Source organism: Vanellus vanellus (assembly GCF_965231255.1).
Source record: "Vanellus vanellus genome assembly, chromosome: 4".
Taxonomy (NCBI): Eukaryota; Metazoa; Chordata; class Aves; order Charadriiformes; family Charadriidae; genus Vanellus; species Vanellus vanellus.
Window position 1 is genome coordinate 55,219,256 of NC_138909.1, and position 25,599 is coordinate 55,244,854.

Here is a 25,599-nt window from a genome sequence, read left to right on the forward strand (position 1 = left end):
TTCTCCAGCCAGTCTCCTTGTTATAATGTGGCCAGCTTCTGTTCCCTTGCCCGATTATTTTCGCATCTTACAAGCGTAACACAGATCTCTGCCATCTGCGTGAAGTGACAGGAATTGCTGGGTGTGATACGAGCAGGTAGCAGCAGAGGGCACTCCGACATCTGCTTCTGGAAGCAGCCGAGGCATAAGCCTTTGGCCAGGTTCTAATACAAAGCGAGGTTCCCCTTCTCTCTAGAACCAGTACGGTTGTACCTACTGATAGTGAAGTCCTGCTGGTTCTGTGAAGTTTTGCAGTGCGCTTGCGTGGCCCATAGATATGCCAACAGAATGCCAGCAGAATTCATGGGGCCTTACTGCTTTTGATCACATACACAAGAGTCTGAGGTCAACTCAGCGCAGAAAAAAGTGTATTCAGAAAAAAAAATGTTTAGTGGGAAGACAGACTAAAAATTCAATAAGCCACCACACAACAGAAATGAAAATTTAAACTTTAGGGAAGAAAGAAGAACAAGTGAAGTTTAAGCATGGTTGCAAAGTTCATACTTTGTGTTTTTTTAAATTTATTCTTGAGTATGGCAGTATGACACTTTAGAGAAGCGCATACCTATGTACTTACAATTTTCCAGAACTGCATCATCCATGAAGAAAAGCCCTATAATTTTATGTGTTTTGTAGAAGTCACTACTTTGATAGTTTTACTTGACTTCATTTATGCAGGTTTAGTCTGTACCTGTTACAGAGCCACTGCAGACAGAGCCTCCTGCTTGTCACATTCACCTGTTCTATTCAAGTCAGCGTTACTGATGGACAGCATGTTGATATTGTTCTAGTTTCACAATTCTAAGTGTTTGCCATATCGAAGCGATGGAATATTATACAGGGCTGGAGGTGTTTATGTTTGCCCTCTGTAAAGCCATCTATTTGTTTCTGTGCCATACTCCTAATGGCCTGGGCAGATATACCCAGATATCATAGTTCTCGCATAGCTAAGTGGATCTGTGGGAGCTAACCCAGACAAGATTAAATTAGGCAAAGAAGATGCAAATGTGCAGAATTTTACAGAAATTTGTTTCTTGCAAATGGTGTGCATGAAATAAAGGTTTTATTACTCACCCACTCTTTCATATATTCAACGAGGGGAAGATAAGGGCAGAGTTCCTGCCATTTCTCTGATGTCTTTTGTCTCATGTTTATGCACGAACAATGGTTCATCGCTTGTTATTTAAAAACAAACCTTAACGTATAACCAACATGCCATTTCGTTGAAAGTTGTTTAAATGCTAACTAGTAATGTGGAGATAACACAGGCATCTCTTGCATTTGAACAGGGCTTTGTATGCATGTTTTTTTTATTTTGCATTTAAGTTAGAAGTGAGATAAGAATTATTCACATTATGTTACACAAGACGTTATTTTCTTGCCTGGATCTTTTATCTCATTCCCTCTTTCTTATGCAATATTACCCAATGGTGTTTCATATTTTGCTAATCTTAAAAGGTTTAGCTCATATTTTAATAACAAAGACCATGTCATTCATTTACATTTGATCAAATGCATTTTTTTTTCTTAGCTTCTACCAAGCCAATTGAATTAGAAGAATGGAAGGGCAAGCTTTTAGTTGGCTCTGCACTGCAGTAGTCATACATTTGAACAAGTCTATGGATTTAATTAACAACCCTTTTGATTTCTTTTTATTATTAAAAATTAGACATCTGCAGTGCTTCAATTTGTGATATATCTTTTCTTGTTCGGTGCAGTTTAGCTAACAATGGCATCCACACTGAATCTGAAAGAAGCCACTGGCAACCAAAGTTCATGGGATACTTTGCTACCAGATTTCCCTAAAGGACCGCTTTGCAAGTATCGTAAGAAAGCTTCCTTCAACTGGAAGGAGATGGCAGTGTTACTACATGGTGAAGAGATCATCCAGCTTAAGGTAAACTTTGCAAGAATTGTAAGCATGATCTAATTTTGGAGATATCAGTAGAAGCAAGTATGTGATTTTCAAAGGGAGAGTAATTACTTTAATAATACTCTATAGATATGGAGCATGAAGACATTGGTTTTGCACATCCAATTTTCAGAACAGAACTGAACTTTCTAAGCAGCCTACTTTGCTGTCTCATAAGGCTTATTTCATTACTGAACATCAGTACAGGGAAGACCAGCAGGTGCTACATTACGGAACTTCAGTGTTCATATCAAACTGAGAATGAATTATATTCTGCCATACTTCTTTATTGTACTGTTTGCATTAAATCATATATCCCATGGTTTTACAATGCTCTTAAGCTGAGCTAAGTTCATGCCACTGTCAAACACAGTATTTCTTTGACTTGACATAATTTCCTACGATCTGTGCTTGCATTAGTGCTTATGTGGCACTGCAGTTGGATGGATTGGCATGCTTACCTTACAGAAAGCTAACCCTACCAAAAAAAAAAGAGATTAATTGCAGCACAAGAGATCATGTGAGTTTGCGTGACTTAGAGATGTTGAAGGAGACAGAACTGACTTTTTTGAAGGTTGTATAGATTTACATGGATTTTAGCTAATCTTCAACATTCACCATAATTACTAAAATCTTGGAAGGTGGATCAGAGAACTCAAAAATACCTTGTTCTGCATCTGACTGATATACTTAAGAGCACAGTAAAAACACAAGTGTTCTGTTTCTCAGGGAGTTTCAAAGCTGTATAGGTAAATAGCATTGTTCATATAGAGAAAGGGAATGACCCTACCTTTTAAAGAAAAGCACAGGAAATCTGTTGGGTTTTTTTCCTTCTTACTGTGTCATTCTCTTCAGAGAGGAGGAAAGGACTTTAAAAACCTTTTAAAAAGATCTTGCCTAAGGCACTGCACTTTGTTTTCTAAATTACATGAAAGACAATTGAGAAGATGTGGATATCTTGAAGACACAGAGATCTGAGGTAAAAAAAAAAAAAGCCGTAATATATCATCTAATGAAAGAAAGGATCCAGATTAAAACATTAAAAGATGTGCATCCCCATATTGAACAGCTGCATATGATGGTTCCATTAAATAGAGTACATTTCTGCTTTCATCTGTGAACAGAGCAGTTGTGGTAGCTTAATGGCTTTAGCATTATGGCATATTTCTAACTGAATGTAACCCCTGGAGTTTTACCTTTGTTTTCAGACTGAGGGCCATTGCCCTTAGATCCTGCCAGCAGCTTCATATAGTGAAATAATGAAGCTACTATAAAAGGCAAGTTAGTTTTACCATACTGTTCTCTTAGATTCAGAATGAATCAGTCCCACACTTAGTACTTCGTGACAAAGGAGCTTTCATAAAATTTAGCTTCTTGAACTGTGTATATAATGATAGACCACTTAAATATATTTTTTTAGTTCTCTGGAGTTTTGGCTTTATACATTTACATTTTCTATCAAATGATTGTAGTTTGAGGCCTAGTATTATCCTAGAACAATAACTTCTTTTGTTAACTCTTTTAGTTTAACATTCTCATGTCAGTTTTTTCCCCCTCAAGAACAGAATCTTCTCTGCTCTGGAAAGCGATCCTCTCTTTGCACATCATCCTGGAGAAGAATTGTGCCGCGAGAAATATCAGGAGCTGACATTCCTACGCTGTAAAAGGCTCTTCGAATATGATTTTCTTACTCAGCAAGAGATCGTAGAGAATCCATTAAAGATACTTAATATGGTCATCTTTATAGGAATGTATGATTGGTCTCTGTGTCTCCAGTATTTCTTACATTGCGGTGTAAGTACAGTTCAAAATGTATAGTGGTGTATATTTTAATTTAAGTGTCTTGTAATACCATAGTTCCGTTGCTTTATGCCTGTTTTATTAAAGCTATATCTTTTCCCAGTCCTTTGTTTTCAAAAATGAAATGTGTTTTAAATGTTAAGAAGAATCAGAGAGCTGTGGGATTAAGTTAGTAGATTGTTGTCATTGAGCCCTGTCTACACTGGAATCTCACCTGTAAAGCAAAGATGGAGCAGTATAGACAGAGCTACAGAAAGATATTTTGATGCTTACAGTTTCATCTTGTTTTGTCCACTCCTCTGCCTCCTCTCTGTGGCATTAGCAGCCAAAGAACTTGGTTCTTGGGCCCTGTTTGATGGCTGTGTCTTTGCTACAGATGACAGGTATCAGAAACTTCCTTGCTTCACCCTTGTTATGTTGATTCAGGGCAGAATCCAGAAGGAGCAGAAAGCAGTGTAGAGTTTCTCACTGACATCAGTGGCTGGGATTTTGTTCATCAGTTGCTCCCTAGATAAATCTTTCAGAAAGAATACTTGACATAGCTTGTCAAATAATATTAGTTGAGTTAACTAATTCTTACACAGCAGGGGAGGTTCTAGGCATTATAGTTTTGTTATGTGAATATCCATCTAGAAAAACTGAATGTAGCTTTAAAAAGTGTTCTTGTCTGATCTTTAAGCAGCTACCTTCAGTTCCCAATCCATTTACAATTAAACAAACTAGAACAGTCTTAAAGTTTTACTTTACTCAAGGGGACATCAGTAAGGACAAGAGGAAAGTGAGCTCGTTAAGCGTTTTTAAGAGTTTGCCATGAAGGCTTGAACAGATTAGAGCTGTGAAAATTTCAGTCCTCTGTAAAGGGGCCTTGACAAGATCAAATCCTGACTTACATCTTCCGGCTGTAGTCTAAGTAGTACTTTACTGTGCAGCCTACTTCCCATGGTCTCGTTAATGGACAGCACTATTACAAATTATTACACATATGCAACTTGTGTTTTCCATCATGGGGTCACTGATTTCATTCATAATTCTCTGTTTTTACAGGTATTTGCAGGTCCAATTTTGAGTGCTTCTAAGAGGTTTGCAGGCTTTGTGAAACAGATTTATAGCATGGAGGTAATTTTTTTTTTAATAACTTGTGAGAACTGGGCACCATCAGAACCGTGACACTACCTGCACCCTTGTGTTATTTCTGATCTCTTTACGTACCTAGGTACTTCTAAATAGCAAAAGAAAAGACCAAGGACCAGACTGAAGCACTGAGCCCTGACTGTCCTCACTGCTAGCTCTTATGGCACTTACTGGATCTGTTTTAGACTGTCCAAGTTAACACAGAATCATAGATTAAGATCATCAAGTCCAACCGTGAACCTAGCACTGCCAGGTTACCACTAAACCATGTCCCTCAGCACTACATCTACACGTATTTTAAATACCTCTAGGGATGGTGACTCAACCACTTTTTTGGGTGGCCTGTTCCAATACTTGACAACCCTTTCAGTGAGGAAATTTTTCCTAATATCCAATCCAAACCTCTTCTGATGCAACTGAAGGCTGTTTCCTTTTGTCCCATCACTTCTTACTTGGGCAAAGAGATCAACCCCCACCTTACTACAACCTCCTTTCAGGTAGTTGTAGAGAGCGATAAGGTCTCCCTTCAGCCTCCTTTTCTCCAGACTAAACAACCCCAGTTCCCTCAGCCACTCCTCATAAGACTTGTGCTCCAGATCCCTCACCAGCTTCATTGCCCTTCTCTGGACATGTTTCAGCACCTCAATGTCTTTCTTGTAGTGAGGGGTCGAAAACTGAACACAGTATTCGAGGTGCAGCCTCACCAGTGCTGAGTATAGGGGGACAATCACTTCCCTAGTGCTGCTGGCCATACTATTCCTGATACATGCCAGGATGCTATTGGCCTTCTTGGCCACTTGCGCACACTGCTGGCTCGTATGCAGCTGGCTGTTGACGAACACCTCTGGCAGCTTTCTAGCCACTCTTCCCCAAGCCTGTAGCGTTGCATGGGGTTGTTGTGACCCAAGTGCAGGAACCGGCACTTGGCCTCGTTGAACCTCATACCACTGGCCTCAGTACATCAATCTAGCCTGTCCAGATCCCTCTGTAGAGCCATCCAGCCCTCAAGCAGGTTGATGCTTCTGTCCAACTTGGTGTCATCTGCAAACTTACTGAGGGTCCATTCGATCCCCTCATCCAGATTGCTGATCAGACTATTAAAGAGAACAGGCCCCAGTACTGAACCCTGGGGAACACCTCTTGTGACCAGCCACCAACTGGATTTAACTCCATTCACCACAAGTCTTTGGGGCTTGCCATCCAGCCAGTATTTAACCCATCAAAGAGTATGCCCATTGAAGCCAGAAGCAGCCAGTTTCTCCAGGAGAATGCTGTGGGATGCAGCAGACAAAGCTTGGGGACTTCTCCCAAAAGGCAATATAGATGACACTACACCTGTTTTGTCTCCGTCCACAGTCCTTTAAGAGTATACCCTAGCACGTTTTGCATGCGCAGACACTCCCAACTTGCACATCTACATCATACACTGTGTAACACATACCCTTGCCATGATGCCATAAATATTCCATTCTGATGCTATGAAATGGAAAATAATAATGTCTTAATGCCACAGAAGCCCCACATGGAGTCCAATGGAGACTCAAGGACCCAGTGCCCTGCAGAGTAAGTGCAGCCTATCTGATACAGAAAGAGACAATCCTAGAGTTTTTCCTGTCTATGCCATTTGGCCACGTGGGCAACATTCACTGTCTGGCCTGACCCTCTTTGATTTTGCAAGATATGTGTGCTTAGCACACCCCAACTGAGCTTGATGCATGTTTTATTCTTTATCACTTCTTATCTTACTGTTTTGCCAATGATTCACCTTCCTTGCTTATTTAATTTTCTGAAATTCTGTGTCTGTCTGCTCATAGACAGCAATATACTGCTACATAATTCTGATTTGATACCCTATGTTAAAGATAAGGATGAATTCTTTTAATAAGTCTCAGTCTACACAAAAACCCTGAGGATATGTATTTGTCAGAATAATTTTGCCTGAGGCTTCAGATTTATTTTTTTTTTATTCTCATTTGCTTTTCGAAGGTTCGCTACTGAAGAGAGAGGTCAAACCAGTCTAGGGTAAGGGTATGCACATTTCAGTGTGGCTTCAAGCAGGCAGTATTCCCAAATGCTGCTGAGAACCAAGTGTATGTGTACATTGATCTGATATAAATTTATCCCCTTCAATAATGTAGGCTGTTCACAACTTTGAAAATAAACAGCCCAATTCTGTTTTTCTCTTAACTTTGGGAGTTGCCAGAATTGCTTGTAATGCAAGCAGACTTGTTGATTTGCACCACACAAGAGTTCTTTCAACCCAGACAGCTGAAAACTTAGTCAATGTAATAATCTGTACCTGCCTGAATGAGCAAAGGAACAAAGTCCCTGTTACCCTACAGCAGGCATGATGTCCTAGCCTAAGGGTCACATTTGATCAGTTTCTTGCAATGGCATGTTACTTTCCAATAGCTGTACTTGCAATCATTTGAAAATCTTACCGTTTTAATTGCTGTAATAAAGTAGTCTTCAACTGTGTCTTATATGTCCTTATTTAGATTTTTGGATGTTTTGCTCTGACTGAACTCAGCCATGGAACTAATACCAAAGGCATACGGACTACTGCCACATTTGATCAAAGCACTCAGGTTAGTCCCTAATGCACAGGAATAATGTTTGACACTGTTAGACTCCGTTCTTTGCTAAGAGGACAGAATGATTCAAGGATTTCTTTGATTAACAAGAAAGAATCAAGTTCAAATGTAAAAAAAAAAAAAAAGTCAAATAATTACAATGCAGGGAAGAGTGGTTTTGGGGAGCTCTGGTTCAAGGAAACCAAAAGACACAAGCATATGTGCTTCGTGTGCTTTGGGTGCCTTGATTCATAGAACGCTCGTTCTCCCCTTCATTTATTTCTAAGAGAAAGAAATGGATTTCTGCAAAGAATACAGTTAAGGGTGGATGTGAGGATTTCAACAGATAAGCATGTTCCCACACAACTTTCCAGTGCTTTCAAAACAAAGTCTTCTGCGTTAGTATTTTTGACTACTGTAAGTCAGTGCATTTATTAAATGGGGGAAAGTGATTCCATCCAGCAAACCAAACTACAAGAAAGTGAAGTGGTTGGCTGTCATATATCAATATTTACAATAAATCCAGAAATTTCAGTTTTCTCGTAGAAATAGTTAATTTAGCTTCTGGTTGTGATATAAAACAAGGATAGCATCTTTCTTTGTTGTGTCTCTTAAAGAATAGTTGGACATGCAGATTAAATTGTCTTTTGTCTTTAAATATGAAGGCTTTGTATATCACAATTAGGATTATTTCCTGAGGATCAAAAAACGAAATATGAAAAAGAGATAACAAGACTATTGAAGAGACCAAAAGAACAAAACAATAAACTGCTCTTTCCATTAGGATACTGCTTACTATTCATAATTTGTTTTCTGAAATCAACACTGTTGCAGAAATAAATTCATTGTCCTATCTTTTTTTTTTTTTCAGTAAACAAATAGAACTCTAGTTTTACACTAAGGTAGAAGTAAATAGAAGTTAAGAGAGGAGGCTGATAGAACTTTCTATCTCTCTGTCATCTACATGCTTGGTTTATGCCAAGTGGAATTTAAAATGTGTTATTCAGTGTACCAAGAAGGTAGTCTCATCATTTTCCCCAAAGACTGTGGCATTTTATTGCTCTGTCGTGTACAGAACTGGGTGCTATTACTGTGAACAAACAACATCACTCATATCTGTATGTCACGAAGTGGCTTCAAAAGAATGAGAAATGAGAATCATAGATTTGAAACATAAGATTTTATATTTTTCAGTAGGACAGCGTTCCAGTCTGCATTTTTTCTTACACGAGCAATTCAGTGATCATTTATGCAACATGGATGATCAGATCCCTTTCCAGAAAAAAAAACAACAAAACAACCTTGTGAGTTTGGCAGCAAGAACAGTTCCATTTAGAGAAATTGAGTTTTATGCTGGTGATGAGTGCACTGCAGTCAAAGTGACTGAAACGACTAAATCTTTCTTAAGATCATGAAACTGAGTTGAGATTTCTTTTACATCCAGAAAGCACACTATTTGGAATGTAAAACTACGATTGCTGAAGCTATGTCTAATTTTCAGGATACATGTATTCTTCAGAACTCCAGCTAGTCATGGTCCCCTATTGTCCAAACTGTGGAGCATGCTGACTTTCACAGTGTCACCAGGCTTCCCTTCCACACAAAACTGCATAAAAAGGCGATGGTCCCTGCATACGTTTCAGTCCTCACATGGAACCTAAGATCTAGGAAATGCTTCTGAGTCCATCACTTTGCTTTACTTTTTTTTTTTTTAACTGCTTAAATGAGCAATTAAAAGGCTTTACAATGAAGTTATGAACTTTTTCAGCTCTAAATTTTTCCTAGCTGCATGTATTCACTCCAAAGTTAAACATAATGAGAGAGATCTCAGCTGTTGGAGCGGAGTACAGAATGAAACCCTGGCAGTTAATGGATGTTTTCAAATCATTACCACAGTCATGAAAAAAAAGAAAAGAAAATAGCCATGTATTGGTTTTTATGATTTATATTATTTGCTCCTTTCTCTCCTGGCTACAGGAATTTATCATCAATACTCCTGACTTTGAAGCTGCAAAGTTCTGGGTTGGTAATATGGGGAAGCATGCCACTCATGCAGTTGTGTACGCCCAGCTCTATACTCCTGATGGACAGTGCCAAGGATTACATTCCTTTATTGTACAGGTAAGGCAGAAACGTTGCTAATCTTTTTTTTCTTTTTCAGGGGGGTGAGTTCAAATTAAAGACTTTCTGTTATGCTGGTATTTATATCTGACCAGCAGATTCTTTAATTAATGCCTTCAACTTTTATTTGCAATTGTAAGAAGTCTTCTGTTTTTAAATGTTCACTGACTTTGTGATGGTTGTACAGCCAGTTTTATACTGTCAGTTTTCTGAAAAAAATTCTGAAAAATGTAAAATAGCTGAAAAGCCTCCAGAGTATCATGCTACATATATAGTTAGACCTAACCCATGCTACATGAAGTCCTGAAAGTCTTGGGTGGGGCTTAAGATGATTTATGTCTGCAAGTGCTGCAAGCTGATCTGTGTGAAATCTCGAAGCTTCTACCACAAAGGTCAGTTTATAAGATTAAAGGCATTAGAAATTATGGCAGTGCAGGAGACAAGTTGTATGTAATAACATGAACTAGTTGCAGACTGAACAGAATTTATTACAAAATCGGGGAATATCTCAAACCTGATTGTTACATAAAAGTTCCATTGATTCCTACTATGTCTGTGTACACCTGAAGAAGGTTTCAATGCTGATTAGAGCAGTCATCAGTGTTAAGTGCTATTTAACACAGTGATGTAATTAGTGTCATATTGCCAAATTAATTTTCATTAAGTGATCTCTGTCCTAAATGAGAAGATATGTAAGTACAAGTTATATCCAAGGTTATGTGCTTGAAAAAAACAGACAGCTTTCTTTAGTGTTAATGATATAATGCAGGTTGGGAATAATTTCACTGTTTGAAAAGTTCAATCAATAACTTTTATTGTTCCACAATTGAAATAACGTTTCATTGTACTTCTATGCAGATTCGAGATACAAAAACTCTCCTACCAATGCCAGGTGTGATGGTAGGTGACATAGGAAGGAAACTTGGGCTGAATGGGTTGGATAATGGGTAAGTCAATCCCTTCAAACAATGAAACGTTCTAGATTATATCACACTGTAGTGGTGCAAATATCCTCCTGTGCCAGTTCTCTCTTTACTTTTCAGGTATTCACAAGTGATTTTAAGCTGTTGGTATTTCTAAAAAACCCAGATTGAAAAATATTGAATTTCAGTATTTTCTATCTGAATAACCATAGTCTTTCTGCTTCTCTCACTTTTGAGAATATAACGTGCCACTGATACCCTGTGATTATCCCCAAGGATTCTTGCAGTCATACTCTGCAACAACAATAATAATGAAAAAAAAAACCCAAATCCATTAAATTCTAAGTAAAGAACTTAATGAGCCTTTCCACTCATCTGGGTGTTAGCCCTTAATTATTTTGTCTGTCAATTTCCAGCCCACAGGAAGGCTAATGGAGGTCCATAGACAAGGTTTATTGTTAGTATAGATGTAAGATTAAGTACCTTGTTTAAATCATGGCGTTTCTGGACTAATACTGTTCACTGCTGAAGAGGAGAAGGTTAGTTATTTTTTTCTGTATTCGATGTGTACAGTTGAAATAAAAACGTACCTTGGCTCCATTTCTGAGTCATGGACTTCAGTGGCCTTACTGTATCTCTACTTTGCTGACCAAAGGCATCTGATGGGGAGGAGAGACGGTGAGGATATTGAGGTAGATTTCTGCATTAAAACAGCCATTATGTAAAAATTATGATTTAAACCCCTGTATTAGTTACATAGCTCTGTGTAAAGACAGAGACTGAAAATAGTAAGGGGGGGGGGAGTCACTTCTTTATGCCTCAAATTTACCTCAAAGTGGTAATTTGAAGTGAATTAAAATTTAAAATCAAGAGGTAAACTGTTAATTCAGTTTGTTACAGATATATGTATTCTCCTTCGTAATGTACCATTGCAGTAAACAATGTATAAGGCATCCTAAGGTATCCTGCTGTCAAGTGTAATGAATTTGACTCGCTTCTCAGAAGGTCATAGGTCTTCTGTTGTTTGTTGCCTGTACCTGCCTCCTCCTGATATCCCAAATACCCTGTGTTGGCAAAAATAGCACTGACTTTTATATTTATGTAGCTCATTCTCATTGACGCTCTGTTGCCTGAAGACACAGACAAAATAAAGAAAAAAAACCAAACTAGAAAATCAAGTTTTATAGAGGAAAAATGTGAGAAGGGGCCTGGAAAAGAAGGGGATTTGGGTTTTGGTGGGTATTTTTGCCTGCATCTGCATTACAAACTTGTAGCCACCAGATGGCACAGCAACAGAGGCCTGAGTAATCTAAATGTAATTCGGTTTCATATTTCTGTAGAAATGTTCAAATTCTGCTGTTCGTTCTTAATTTGCAGCATAGGTTTGTGTGCAACACGAGAAAGGATAAGAGTGTATTTGTCACATAACATCAAAATACACATAATTTTAAAATCTATTTATCCTTTGATCTGCTGGGAAAAAATAGAGCATTTCTTAAAATATCAGTAATAACTGAATAATCTGAAATGGTAATCCACATAATCCACTGTAAATAAGAGATACCAATGACTTCCTATCTTAATGTCAGATGGAGTCCCCTATCTTAGTTATGACATCACATGTAATTTAAAGCAATCATAGGGCACTCTAATCTTTTGTTTACTTTGCATATGCTGCTTTAAAAAAAATAGTATTATTTTCTTCTAACAGCAGTGCCTGAGGAGCCCCAGTCATGGATGTAGATCTCTTAAGTATGGATTAAGACAGTCCGTGCACTAGAAAGCTTAAGTTTAAGACAGCACCTGCAGATTAAGATAAAGGGATGAGGGAGGCCAAGGTTACTAATAGATACCCTTCATTCAGCTGAAAACTCTAGGAGCTTGTGTTCCTGATCTACCTCAGCTATTTTCTTTGGAGAGGTCTGAGGCTAGATGCTGACATTGTTCACAAGAACTAGAGAACTATTTTTCACTTCTCAGCCTTTCTGCTCACACTGTCGAAAGTGTCAGGACTTGTACACATTGCTTCTCAGAGGTACATGGAGGCCTGGATGGGACCAGAGAGTTAGTAGCTTCATAGCTCTGCATTTGTTTGCAGAGATGACAAGCTGTACCAGTCTAGAAAATGGACTCTTGGTTGCATGATTCGCAAAATGCCAAGATTCACAGGGAGACATTTCACCAGACACTGCCTCTTCAAGGTGTTCTTCTAAACAGTTTAGTAATTTTATATCCTAGCTTATCCCAGAGAAAGCATAGCCTGAAGTTCTTGTGCACTACAGAAGCCTGTTGTATGTGGTGACAAGAAAACATTCAATTATGCTGTGACTACAAGTGTTAGTCTCTGCTGCATGCTTTTCCAGCTTTTTGGATGTATGCAGGAAGTCTGATTTGATTCAACTACCATAGATGCTTAGTAAATCAGATATTTTTCCATGTAGTTACAATCAGGATAAATGGTCGGAGTGAAGATCAGAATCTGACGTCTCTGGCAGAGATACCAGATTTTGTTCCTGCACTTCAAGTTTATGCTATTAATTTTCAATATGGGTACAGAAAGTTAAGTTCCTGAACACTTACGTAGGACATGGGGAAGAAATTCCAGAGCTTCCTTGGAAAATGCCATTGATTTATGCTGTATAAGAGAACAGAGGAGATGATTGTAGTTGTCCCTTCTGGCTCTGGAAAACAATTAATCTCTTGGGTCATTTGGCTGAAGGCTGGTTTCCTGCTAATGCAGAGTGTAATGTTTTCAGTAAGAGAAAGAATTTCAGAAGTAATGTGGGAATTTTTGCAGTGTAAATGCAATAGACTAGCCTGCTCCTTCTAAGTCTGTCTTTCCAAATAATTCTCATAGCTTCATAATTGGAACTTCCAAAAATCACATGGGTTTTGCAAGTCTTTGTAACTTTAGCTACCCTGACAAAAAAAGACAAAATCACTTTAAAATATTTTAAAATATTTTTCTTTCTCTCTATCATTTACAACAATTTGTGTAATCAATCAATACAAAAATGGTTAAAAATAGAGCTCCGATTTTTCTAACGGAGAGTTTAGACTGGTTTTGTGTTTTGTTACCAGAAAATAATTCAGACTACCACCAGGGGATGCAAGTGCTTCACTCTTTATTTTTTTTATGTAAAAATGTCCACCTGTTACTAGTGCTCTGGCAGTCTTTGAAATGTGCTCTTCACTGAGATCTCAAAATGGAAATAGCTGAGGAAAAAAAGAACCACTGAAAAAACTGGGTATTTGGGATCCAGGGGCCTTTCAATAAAATGCATGGCAGGCGTAAGAGGAGAGACACATAGCAAGAGCTTGGGTAAGTGCTGATGTGCATTTCTGTTTCTTCCCTTTGGGTTTCTTTTGTCTGCCCTGGCTAATGTAACATTACCAAAATTACCCATTACTGCAGTGCACGTCAGTAAATGATTGCCACTGAATCAGTGGTGAACCAATTTCATGTCCAGTTGTAACTAGCAGCAAATTGCTGCTTTCCCCACTCCAGAAATAGAAATGATCCCCAAGTGAATCTGCATGGGGAAGAGTTTGAAAACCAGTTATAAATGTGTTCCTGAAGTGGTGCTTAACATGCCTGCCTTTGTAAAACACGCTCTGAGCTCATTCAGCTGTATCCACTGATAATGCGTATACAGTTTGTTGAGCAGACAAAACCTTTGATAAGGGAAGACCTAGTGAAATGAAGCTATCATAGATACAGTGGCAGACAGAAAGCTATTTATTTTGATGGAATTGTTTGTAGGGGAGAAAAGGATCTTTCTGGGGGAAGAAGAATTGTTAGCTGTATCTCCTTATAACGATGGACTTTGGAAGACTGAAGATTTTTTTATTAGCTGTTTAACAACCTTTCATGTACAATTAAAATGTGATCAATCTCTCCACACATATAACATGCCAAGACATTCAGCATCTACTCTTGTAATCACTGAGGCCAGATTCAGTTTTCTGGATACTGAAAATAAAACAAAACACCCAAGAAGAAATGTGTGAAGGGGTTTTATTGGGCAGAAAAGCAATAAATGGCATAAATTAATGCCTCCTGGAAAGAGTTAGCAGGTTGTGAAAGCCCTCCCTACAATTCCTTGTATATTGGTGAAGATGGCATACATCACACAACCTCCAAGCCTTTAGAGGTGACTTTTAATGGGTTAATTCTTTTTCTTTTTTTTTTTTTTTTTTGGTTACTATTCCAGTATCAGTGCCAATAATACATTAAGATTCTGCCAGTGCTAGTTTAAGGGTAGAACAGATAAAAGTCTAGTCCTTCAAAGGATTTTTGTCTCCTAGTATTTATCCTCTTAACTCTTATTTAGATTTTGCAATGTTTGCAGTTATTTCACTAGAAAGACAGGAGCTATAATATATGGTTGAGGCCTGAATAGTCTCTTGGAGCTTCATTTTACAATCTGAAGGAGTAGTTTGGTGAAGATAATTTCCATACTCAGCTTCTTTGGTTGTTTGCTTCTGTTCCCACACTGCCTTTGTGCTGGGTCAAACATTTGTGTAGCTGTGTAGGGAACAGCTAGGGAACTGGAACTGCCTGAAAACTAATCTGACAAAAAAAAAAACAAATTTAGCTGTCTTCAACCAGATCATTTGTCAGGTCTGGTTCACTGCAAAGCCACAGAAGAGGCGGTTCCAGTACACGGAAAGGGACAGTACAGGGATGTGAATAAGAAAGCAAGTATAGAAGTCAGTCCTGCTTATCAAATAAACGAGGTTATGTTTGTGTAACGTTTTTATTGCCTTGCAGCCAGAGTCACAAACAATTGCAATAATAACGAAGCAGCTATAAAATAAAAATAAATGTTAAAAATGCCTGTAACTGTGCTTACGTTATCTGAATACAGTACCATCAATCCTTCAGTCCTTGTGAACAGTGCCACTTTCACAGTGAAACCAAATATTTTGCAAGACACATCCTGCATATTTGCAATTTAAGTCAAAACAGTGATTTTTCCAGTAGAATCATTGATATTTCCCTGTTTTGCCCTCTCCACTTAGTTCCTACAGTCAAGGTTAGACGTTATATGGGTACATACAGTGCTGTCTGTGCACATTGGTAAGATGTAGTCATATTGCTAAAGAGTGCTGCCTTATCCCCTCAGTTTTGTCACTCACAAGTGCCTCAAAACTGTTTCCATAGTCAGTTCACACTGACAGGCACTTGATGGTGCTAATGGGGAAAGGTGGATTCAGATCTGGTTGCTCATTTGTTTTATCACCCACAGCAACACAGCCTCGAATCTGCAGTGAGCCTTTTTTTTTCCATAGCAGAGCTCTGCCAGGTCCCAACAGTTGCAAGAGTCTGCGCATCCAAAACTCCTTGCAAGACTGGCACTTAGACTCTAAAAACCTTAGGGTGAGTGGGTCTTTGGGTGTCCATGAAGTCCATTAAGATGATAGGATTAGGAGGCCTATAAAATGCTATGTTGTTTTATCCTCGCTATTGAGGATTACTGTCAGAGACCTGCATTCTTAGATTAGAGCCTTGATTGTAGAAAGTAGAGCTGAAATATTGCCTTGCGGTTTTCCCCATCTTCTCTGTAACTCTTCTCAACTCTAACCTTTCTCTGAGTTTCAGTCTGGAATATGTGGCTGTTTTCTTTCCTTCTGCAAGTTTTTTACCGAGCCTCTGAAGTGTTATTCTTCCCAAGGTTTACTGTATCCCATAAACAGCTGTGAGATCACTTGACTCACAGCCTTCCAATACCATTCACCTGCTTTCTGTTTCTGGTTGGAAGGATTGAAGGAACTGTCACCGCACCATCTCTAATGTATTCAATAACAAAAGCTGGCAGGAAAGGCATTTTAGTGAGTCTGAAATTCACCAAAGCATGTTTGAGCTATTTGTACTATAGGTAACAGCTTATTAATTTAGTACTGGCAAAAGGAGCTCGTAGCTTTTCCAGCTGCTCCTTTTTTATCAGCATTACTGCACACCAGATGAATTACTATTGCAAGATTTAAAGTCAGTAAAATTAACTTTGCTTGAAATGTTCCCTAAACTACTGGCCAAAGAACCCAAACAAGAATGCTGCTATTAGAATAGCGCTTTACTCTGCTCAGCTAATCTAGGTAGAAATCTATGTGATACAGTTGTATTTTACAGGCTAGATGATGCAAAATTGCACATTGCTATAGAGCCCCATGATATTTAAAGTGACAGCTATCTGTCTTTCTTGCTGAGAGGTCTTAATGTCAGTCACACTCTTTGCTATGCAGAAGAGGCCCTAAGTAGGGTAGCTTTCAAACCTATGGTCTTGTCATCAGCATGTGAAATTTAACCATTTTCCAAACTTGCTGGTACATGATATCCCCATGAGTATGTATACAGTTCCATTATTGTAAGATATTTCTTTAATTCTTTAAGGAAATTTTTCCCCTGAATGCGTTGACAGATGTGGTCCATGTCTATTCACTGTGCTTACTAGGCTAATAACTATTAGAAATGTGATCATTAACTTCATTAAATCTTACTGTTTATTTTAATATGTTCCAATATCAAGTTCAAATTGGCCAGTATGTCTAACAATTTCAAATAGCAAAGTTCTTGGAGAAGGAGCGTAACAGCAGTTGGCAATGATCTCACAAGGTCGCCTAACTCCCAGGTCCTGTAAGGTTGTGCTTTTATTGTCAACACTGGTACTTATAGGCAATAGATCTTATTTCTTTACACATGGAAATTTTCGGTGTGATTTTTAATTGCTAGTTCTGCCTCTCTCTTTTCCTTCTTAAAGTTTTTGCCATCTTAATAGAAGGAAATAATGTATCTGTAATGGACAATACCAAGGGAAAAATCTAAACTTTCAAAACCTGTTATTTGAACTAATTTTCATTTTAAGAAAATAGATTGTTATATAATGATCAGAAATTTAGTGTCCTGGTTTACTAGCTGTGAAAAAAAGTTATTATAAGAACATTTTTTTAATCAAAATAATTCTAGGTAATCTTTTACGTGGTACAGAATTAGCTATGTTATATTTATGTCGGACAGATTATAATAAAAAAACTTTCTACAAGATTTTTTTGCTCTTTCCAACAAAAAAAATTCTCTAGATTTAACTACTTGGGATTGTGTTCACAACAGGTGAAAGTGGGTAAAACTGTTTATTAGATCATTTTGGGAGGTGTATTGTTGGGCACACATCTGCCACATGTACAGTATCAGGAGGCCTGAATTTCCTAAAAGTAGCTTACTAGTGTATAGATTTATATATTTGTTTGCTTTTTAAGAAGTCTAGAGTTTCAAACACATATCAATATAAATAATTTTCTACAACCGCACCGCTTTGCTGAATGAATTGAACTAATCAATACAGTGTAAAACACAAAAGGACAATTTGCCTTCTTGTTTATTGTCATTACTACCACCAATCTTACCGTTCATCACATACAGGACTAAACATGCTCCAAATATGTATTTGCAAAGAGAAGGCCCAACAGCTGGAGCCCTATGAATTTCTTCCTAATCTGGGCCCCCAAGATTTTTAGGTTAACTATTCCTTTACTCTGGCTTCTGTTTTTATCACCCATTCAATAGCTTTTTGAAATAATATTTCATTGCTTTCTTCCATGCATCTTTTCCTACTTGGGAGGGATCCTTTATAAACGTCCGTGAAGCTCCCTTACTTTCATCACACAGATTCCTCCTTAAAATTCTCGTTTGCTTTAACAGCCTATAAAAAATTGTCAATGCTTAGCTGCCGACGTGCTGTGACTGGCAGCTATCATACCAAGAAAGCATTCTTCAGTAGTTAGTCTCTCCCTCACCGTTTGTTTGAACACATTTGCAGCTTCTTGCCTTATGCTTGGATTGTAAGCTCCTAAGAGGAAGCACCTTCTTGCAGTTCTATGGATGTACAGTAACAAGGAAAAGAAAAGTGCTAAAGTAGGGACCTGAACCTTGCCACACACACTCTCCTGTAATTAAAGTAATGAGTAATAATAATTAAAAAGCTCAAGTTCTGGCTAACATGCGTGCTTTTGCTTAAAAATATTGGAGTTGCTATACAGTTTTAGTTGTGATAGATTTTATTTGGGATAGAGAGAGCAGAGAATGTGCATTTAACCAAAAGGTCTTTTTTTTTTTTTTTTTTTAATGAGATTTCTTATGAGAGTGAACTGAAAAACATATTAACAAAGATGGAAATCAGATTTTTGGAAATTCTGAATTTGCTTCTGTTACAAAGTACTTTTGTCTCACTGAAGCTGGCACTTAACGAAGCACTGTTTAGCATTGTTAAGGCCATAAGCAGCTGGTTCTTCCCTGGGACAGCACGCTTTTCTCTGTGGCTGAGTCTGAATATACCGTGTATCTCTAAGGCTGAATAAATTCAGTATGCAGATATGTTTCCTTGGAAACAACTCGTAACTTTAAAGCTCATGCAGCAATGCAGCCCTTATGTAATTTATTAATGTGAAAGACCTGGCTCTCGTGAGCCTTATTAAATAGATCAGCCTGTATTGGCAGGAAAACGGAATTTGCTTTGATTACAAATACAGCTTTTCAAGTGCTATTAGATACTGAGATATTCGTGAGTGGAGCTGATATTAGTGCTATTGTGCCAAGTTGCAATGCCCATTTGGGTGAAACAGTTCATATACTTTCTTCCTGAGGAATATGAATACTCAGGACATTCTGCCTGTTCTAACAACTTCCTTCTTTACCGCTGCTAGGGTGCCGCAATTTAGAAAAGGTTATCTTGCTCTCCCTTTTTCAGATGCCACGTTCCAGGGAACAGAAATCCTAGTTTGAGTTTAAACAAAGGAAAATTCTCCATTCAGTTCCTTCTCAGGGCACTGTTTCAGCTATGTCCTCATTTGTATTGCAATAACATGAATGATCCTTACAGATCTATAGTTTAGACTCATAAAAATATATAGTGTCTCTATTCCAAAGCAGTCTTCAGACTGGACTGACCAGCACTTCAGTAAAGCACGGGGTTCAGCAGAATTATTTGCGGCAGGGAATTATTAGGAATCAGAATGGCCCTGTCGGGTTCTAAGCAGGAGAAGGAAGTTGTTCATCTTCCCAAGCTTTTTGATAGCTGAGATATCAAGCTAAGTAACTTACTTATGCAGACTGAGAATTCAGTTCAGGGTTCTGGGCTGTTGGTGAAAGTGTCAAACTGCCTCTGTATAAGGTCTCCAATAAATAACTTTACCTGTCCCTCCCCTTAAACAGAATACATTGCTCATCCTTCCATTAGTTGTTTACTTCTTTACTCATGAAGCTGCTGAAATAATTTCTTAGAGTCCATGAGGTGTTTTGGTTTTGTAAGCATCATCTTTTTTTTTAAAAAAAAAAAAACCAAAAAAACAAACTGAAGAGTGTCCTGGTTCCAGCAAGGATGGGGTTAATTTCCCCAAGGAGCCGGCAGGGGAGGCAGGTATTCCATCCCTCGTACCCCATGCCGGGCTATAAGAGGCGCTAGCCGGGGAGGGGGGGGCAGTCGCCACTCGGGGGTGGGCTGCGGCGGTGCGCTGCGCTGCTGTAATCGCGTTCTTATACTCCTTTATCGGTATTATTGTTTTTCTTTCTTCTTCCCTTTAGGCTGTTCTGTTAAATTGCACTATTTCAACCCACGAGTTTTGCCTTTTTCTGCCGATTTTTCCCACGGTTGTGGGAGTCGAGGGAGCGGCTGCGTGGTTCTTTGTTGCTGGCTGAGGCCAAACCACGACGGAGTTAAAACAAATAATCATAGAATCATAGAATTAGTGAGGTTGAAAGGGACCTTTAAGATCATCAAGTCCAACCATTAACCTACCCTGATAAAAACACCACCACTTCTAAACCATGTCCCTAAGCACCTCATCTACCCTTTTCTTGAACACCTCCAGGGATGGTGAATCCGCCACCTCTCTGGGCAGCCTATTCCAATGTTTAATAACCCTTTCAGTGAAAAACTGCTTCCTAATATCCAATCTAAACCTGCCCTGACATAACTTGAACCCGTTTCCTCTTGTCCTATCACTTGTCACCAGGGAGAAGAGGTCAGCTCCCATCTCTCTAAAACCTCCTTTCAGGTAGTTGTAGAGGGTGATAAGGTCTCCCCTCAGCCTCCTCTTCTCCAGGCTAAACAACCCCAGATCCCTCAGTCGTTCCTCATAAGGTTTGTCCTCCAGACCCTTCACCAGCTTTGTAGCCCTTCTCTGGACACGCTCCAACAGCTCAATGTCCTTCTTGTAGTGAGGGGCCCAAAACTGAACACAGTACTCGAGGTGAGGCCTCACCAGTGCCGAGTACAGGGGGATGATTACTTCCCTAGTCCGGCTCACCACGTTATTCCTGATGCAGGCCAGGATGGTGTTGGCCTTCTTGGCTGCCTGGGCACACTGCTGGCTCATACTCAGCCGGCTGTCCACCAACACCCCCAGGTCCTTTTCTGCCAGGCAGCTTTCAAGCCACTCCGCCCCCAGTCTGTAGCGCTGCATGGGGTTGTTGTGACCCAAGTGCAGGACCCGACACTTGGCCTTGTTGAACCTTATACCATTGGCCTCAGCCCATCTGTCCAGCCTGTCCAGATCCCTCTGCAGAGCCAATCTACCCTCAAGCAGATCAACACGCCCCCCTAGTTTAGTGTCGTCTGCGAACTTGCTGAGGGTGCATTCGATCCCCTCATCCAGATCATTGATAAAGATATTAAAGAGAACGGGCCCCAGCACCGATCCCTGGGGGACACCACTTGTGATCGGACACCAACTGGATTTAACTCCATTTACCACCACTCTGGGTACGGCCATCCAGCCAGTTTTTTACCCAGTGAAGAGTACACCTGTCCAGGCCATGAGCAAGGAGACTGCTATGGGAAACGGTGTCAAAAGCCTTGCAAAAATCCAGGTAGATAGCATCCACAGCTTTTCCCTCGTCCACTAAGTGGGTCACCTTGTCATAGAAGGAGATCAGGTTTGACAGGCATGACCTGCTTTTCACAAACCTATGCTGACTGGGCCTGATCACCCTGTTCTCTTGCATGTGCCGTGTGATGGCACTGAGGATGATCTGCTCCATGACCTTCCCAGGCACCGATGTCAGACTGACTGGCCTGTAGTTCCCTGGATCCTCCTTCCGGCCCTTCTTATGGATGGGTGTCACATTTGCCAACCTCCAGTGAGCTAGGACCTCCCCGGTTATCCAGGACTGTTCATAAATGATGCAGAGTGGCCTGGTGAGCACTTCCGCCAGCTCCTTCAGTACCCTTGGATGGATCCCATCCGGCCCCATAGATTTGTGCACCTCCAGGTGCCGAAGCAGGTCCCTCACCATTTCCCTTTGGATTACAGGGGCTTCATTCTGCTCCCCATCCCTGTATTCTAGCTCAGGGGTTGGGGAACTCAAGGAAGAACTGGTCCTACTGCTGAAGACTGAGGCAAAGACGGCATTAAGTACCTCAGCCTTTTCCTCATCCTTGGTTACTACGTTACCAGCCCCATCTACTAGAGGACAGATATTATCCTTGGTCCTCTTTTTATTGCTAATATATTTATAGAAACTTGTTTTGTTGTCCTTGACAACAGAAGCCAGGTTTATTTCTAGCTGAGCTTTGGCCCTTTTGATTTTTTCCCTACATTGCTTCACTGCCTCTTTGTAGTCCTCCTGAGCGGCCTGCCCTTTCTTCCAAAGGCCGTATATCCTCTTTTTTTCCCTAAGCTGCAACACTAGCTCCCTGCTTAGCCAGGCCGGTCTTTTTCCCCAACGGCTTGTCTTCCGGCACATGGGGACAGCCTGCTCCTGCGCCTTTAGGACTTCCGTCTTGAAAGACATCCAGGCTTCCTGGGCTCCTTTGCCCTGGAGGACTGCCTCCCAGGGGACTTTGTCAACCAGGCTCCTGAAGAGCCCAAAGTCCGCTTTCCGGAAGTCCAAGGTGGCAGTTCTGCTGACCCCCTTCCTTGCTTCTCCCAGAATTGAGAACTCTATCATTTCATGGTCACTGTTGCCTCCGACCATCACATCCCCCACAAGACCTTCCCTGTTTACAAACAACAGATCCAGCAGGGCACCTTCCCTAGTTGGCTCTTTCACTAGTTGTGTTAAGAAGTTATCCCCAGTACCTTCCAGGAACTTTCTAGACTGTTCCCTCCCTGCTGTATTGTATTCCCAGCAGATGTCCGGCAAATTGAAGTCTCCCACGAGGACTAGAGCTCGCGATCTTGAGACTTCTCCCAGCCGTTTATAGAATATTTCATCTGCCTCCTCATCCTGGTTGGGCGGTCTATAACAGACTCCTACTACAATATCTGCCTTGTTAGCCCTCCCTCTGATCCTTACCCATAAACACTCAATCCCATTATCACCATCATTTAGTTCAAGACATTCATGACACTCCCTGACATACAGGGCCACCCCCCCACCTCTCCTCGCTTGCCTATCCTTCCTGAAGAGTCTATAGCCATCCATGGCAGCACTATAGCTATGCGAGTCATCCCACCATGTTTGAATCCCATCTTGAATTTCCTCTGCTGCCCTGAGTCTGAAAGCCTTTGTTCTCCCAGGCATACTCTCCTAAAATTACTTACCTGGCTTGATGGGCACTGTTTCCAGTTCACTGATATGCCCGAGATCATTGTGCAATTGTGTCTTTGTTGTGGCTTTTTTTTCTGTAATGTAGACACCCCACACTACGTTGAGGTAGATTTTACATTGTTTGTGTATTTTTTTTAAACAGATTTGCCATGTTCCACAATGTCAGGATACCTAAAGAAAACATATTGAATATAACTGGAGATGTCACAGCTGAGGGAAAGTACTCAAGTTCAATCAAGGTATGAATCAAGGTTTTGTTTCATTAATACAGTTCATAAAATATACAAAGGTATAATTAGGTTAAGAGACAGAGCATGGACTTCTTATGTTGGGAAGTACTATATGACTTAAATAAGGCTGCTGACGCTTTCACATGATAGTCAGAATGCTGCTTTTTAAATGCCTTTCAGAGATGTCTCAACCCACCTTACTGATTTTACTGATTTCTTGCTCTTTTTGCTACCCCACTGATCCCAAAGTAATTTAGAGAAACTACTTTTGAGTCTTGCCTGAATGTCTTATCTGAATGTGTCAAGAAATAAGATTGGCCAATCTGCTGGACTTCTGATCATGCTACCAGAGTTGTCTTTTTCGGGGGAGGCAAATGAAATGTCAGCCTCACCATTTGGTCTGTGCCTTTTATTCATTCAGGATGTTAAAGAGCGTTTTAGTGCAGCTCTGGGATCCTTGTCCACTGGCAGAATTCTGATCACAGCACTTTCCACGGCCAATTTAAAGCTTGCTTTATCGATAGCCATTCGCTTCTCAGCAGCTCGCCGTCAGTTTGGACCAACTGATGAAGAAGAAATACCTGTTCTTGAATACCAAACACAGGTAAATACTTTGGAATTCACATCTACAGACAATTATATAATGAAGCTTGGATTCAGAGCTACTGCAGATCAAAATAGAGACACTGAAGTTAGTGAAATTAAAGTCGTCTGAAATGTCATTCTAGTACAGCTGTGGGGGTTCATTCCAACCTAAAAAGTCCTTACGCTTCTTGGGACACAATCAGGCTTTTGATATAAGTTCTTGGAATAGCAAAACCCAAAATATTCATGTTTCTCTGAAGTACCTAGAAACATTTATCTTCTAAAATAGTAACCTTTTCAAAGAAAGACTGTCTTCTATGCATATGTGAAAGTACAGCAGATGTAGAAACTAGTATTTGTTAAAAAATGTCAGTGCCTCTTTTGCTGCTATGCTAATTTTCTCTTTTTTAGACTTTAAAAGTATAGAAATCAATAACATTCATTGTGGTGAAGTCTCAAGCTACCACTAATTTTGAGACGAGTATAACCATTGTTTTTCTGCAGAAACACCTTTTGCTCTGAAAAAATAGAACAAGGGTATGTAGGGTAACTAGGAAATAGAGAAAACTCAGATCTGCTGAATGAGAAAGGTTAATGTATAAGAAGTCCTGGAAACAAACCTTCCCAGTTTGTCCTTGCAAAGTGGGTGCTTTTTTCCAAGTTTGCACTTAGTCTTGCAACTTTGAAAGATTTCATGGGTTTCTACAAACTCGCAAAAGCTGCCTTCTTTCCACCTTTTCTGAATAAGCCAGCATTTCCGAATAAGCCATTCTTCAAGTCTCTCAGTTTTGCTCGGTTTTGGCTTGTTATGTAGGCTCTGATTGCCGAACCTTGTGTTCTCTTCTTCTACCGCAAAAGCTTCCTGAAGCGGTTTCTCTTTTCCCTCATGAGCTCCATCTGACTTGCACGGAGCAGCAAAGATGCTTTTTTCTCTGCTTCCCAACCCTGTTTGGTTGTTGTGTTTTTTTTTTCTCACAGAATGCAACCAGCACTAACATACATTCAGCAATGAACAAGCAAGTGTAACAGTTACAACCTCTGTCATGTCGCTACTGAAGAAACACATGAATCACGACTGGCCCTGGCATGCCAGACATTGTATAAACACAGGGCAAAAATACCTTGTTAGTCCCCAAAGCTTCAGTGAACTTTTGCACTCATTTAACAGAATGTTTATCACAAATTCATAAAATTACTACATAAAATTACTAGAATAATGTAACTGTAATTTGTGCATAGAGTAGTTACACTTAATTACATTTCTAGATGGTTACTGTTAAGTTTTCTTCTTCATAAAACTGTTTTCCAGTTTGAACAAAATAAAAATGAATGGGTTGGTTCAATATTATAAGATAGTTACATATATATAACTGTAAAAAATGCGTATCAATTTGTGATCAAATCTATTTAATTTTTATTCTAGCAATGGCGTCTTCTTCCTTATCTGGCTGCTGCATACGCCTTAGATTATTTCTCAAAATCCCTGTTTGAGAATTTTGTAGAATTTTATGCAGGCTTATTGACAAAGCAAAGGACTCGGAGACAGGTGAGATATTTACATATTTCTTCTTAGCTTTCTTCTTACTATAATGAACTGGAAATTGTTAAATGAAGGACATACTTTGAAGTCTTAGGCCATCTCTACAATCAGGAATGCTAGAGCAGTGTCTCAGAAGTATGGGAGACACAAAGTCATGATTTAAGTTGCATTCAGAAAAGCATCCAAATTAGTCTTGAT

The 25,599-nt window shown here is 39.6% G+C and overlaps 1 protein-coding gene across 1 annotated transcript in view; it reads left to right on the top strand.

The window, feature by feature from the left end:
- Window positions 1-1,768: 1,768 nt before the first annotated feature.
- The window catches only part of ACOX3 (acyl-CoA oxidase 3, pristanoyl), a gene marked incomplete at its 5' end in the record, with an annotated part of 37,762 nt that continues 13,931 nt past the window's right edge, over window positions 1,769-25,599 (top strand). Inside the window, 9 exons of the mRNA XM_082482963.1 lie at window positions 1,769-1,936; window positions 3,512-3,745; window positions 4,796-4,867; window positions 7,381-7,470; window positions 9,433-9,576; window positions 10,435-10,523; window positions 23,189-23,285; window positions 23,698-23,880; window positions 25,285-25,407. Of these exons, the coding sequence (XP_082339089.1) occupies window positions 1,769-1,936; window positions 3,512-3,745; window positions 4,796-4,867; window positions 7,381-7,470; window positions 9,433-9,576; window positions 10,435-10,523; window positions 23,189-23,285; window positions 23,698-23,880; window positions 25,285-25,407 (1,200 nt within the window). The remainder of the gene's footprint in view (window positions 1,937-3,511; window positions 3,746-4,795; window positions 4,868-7,380; window positions 7,471-9,432; window positions 9,577-10,434; window positions 10,524-23,188; window positions 23,286-23,697; window positions 23,881-25,284; window positions 25,408-25,599) is intronic.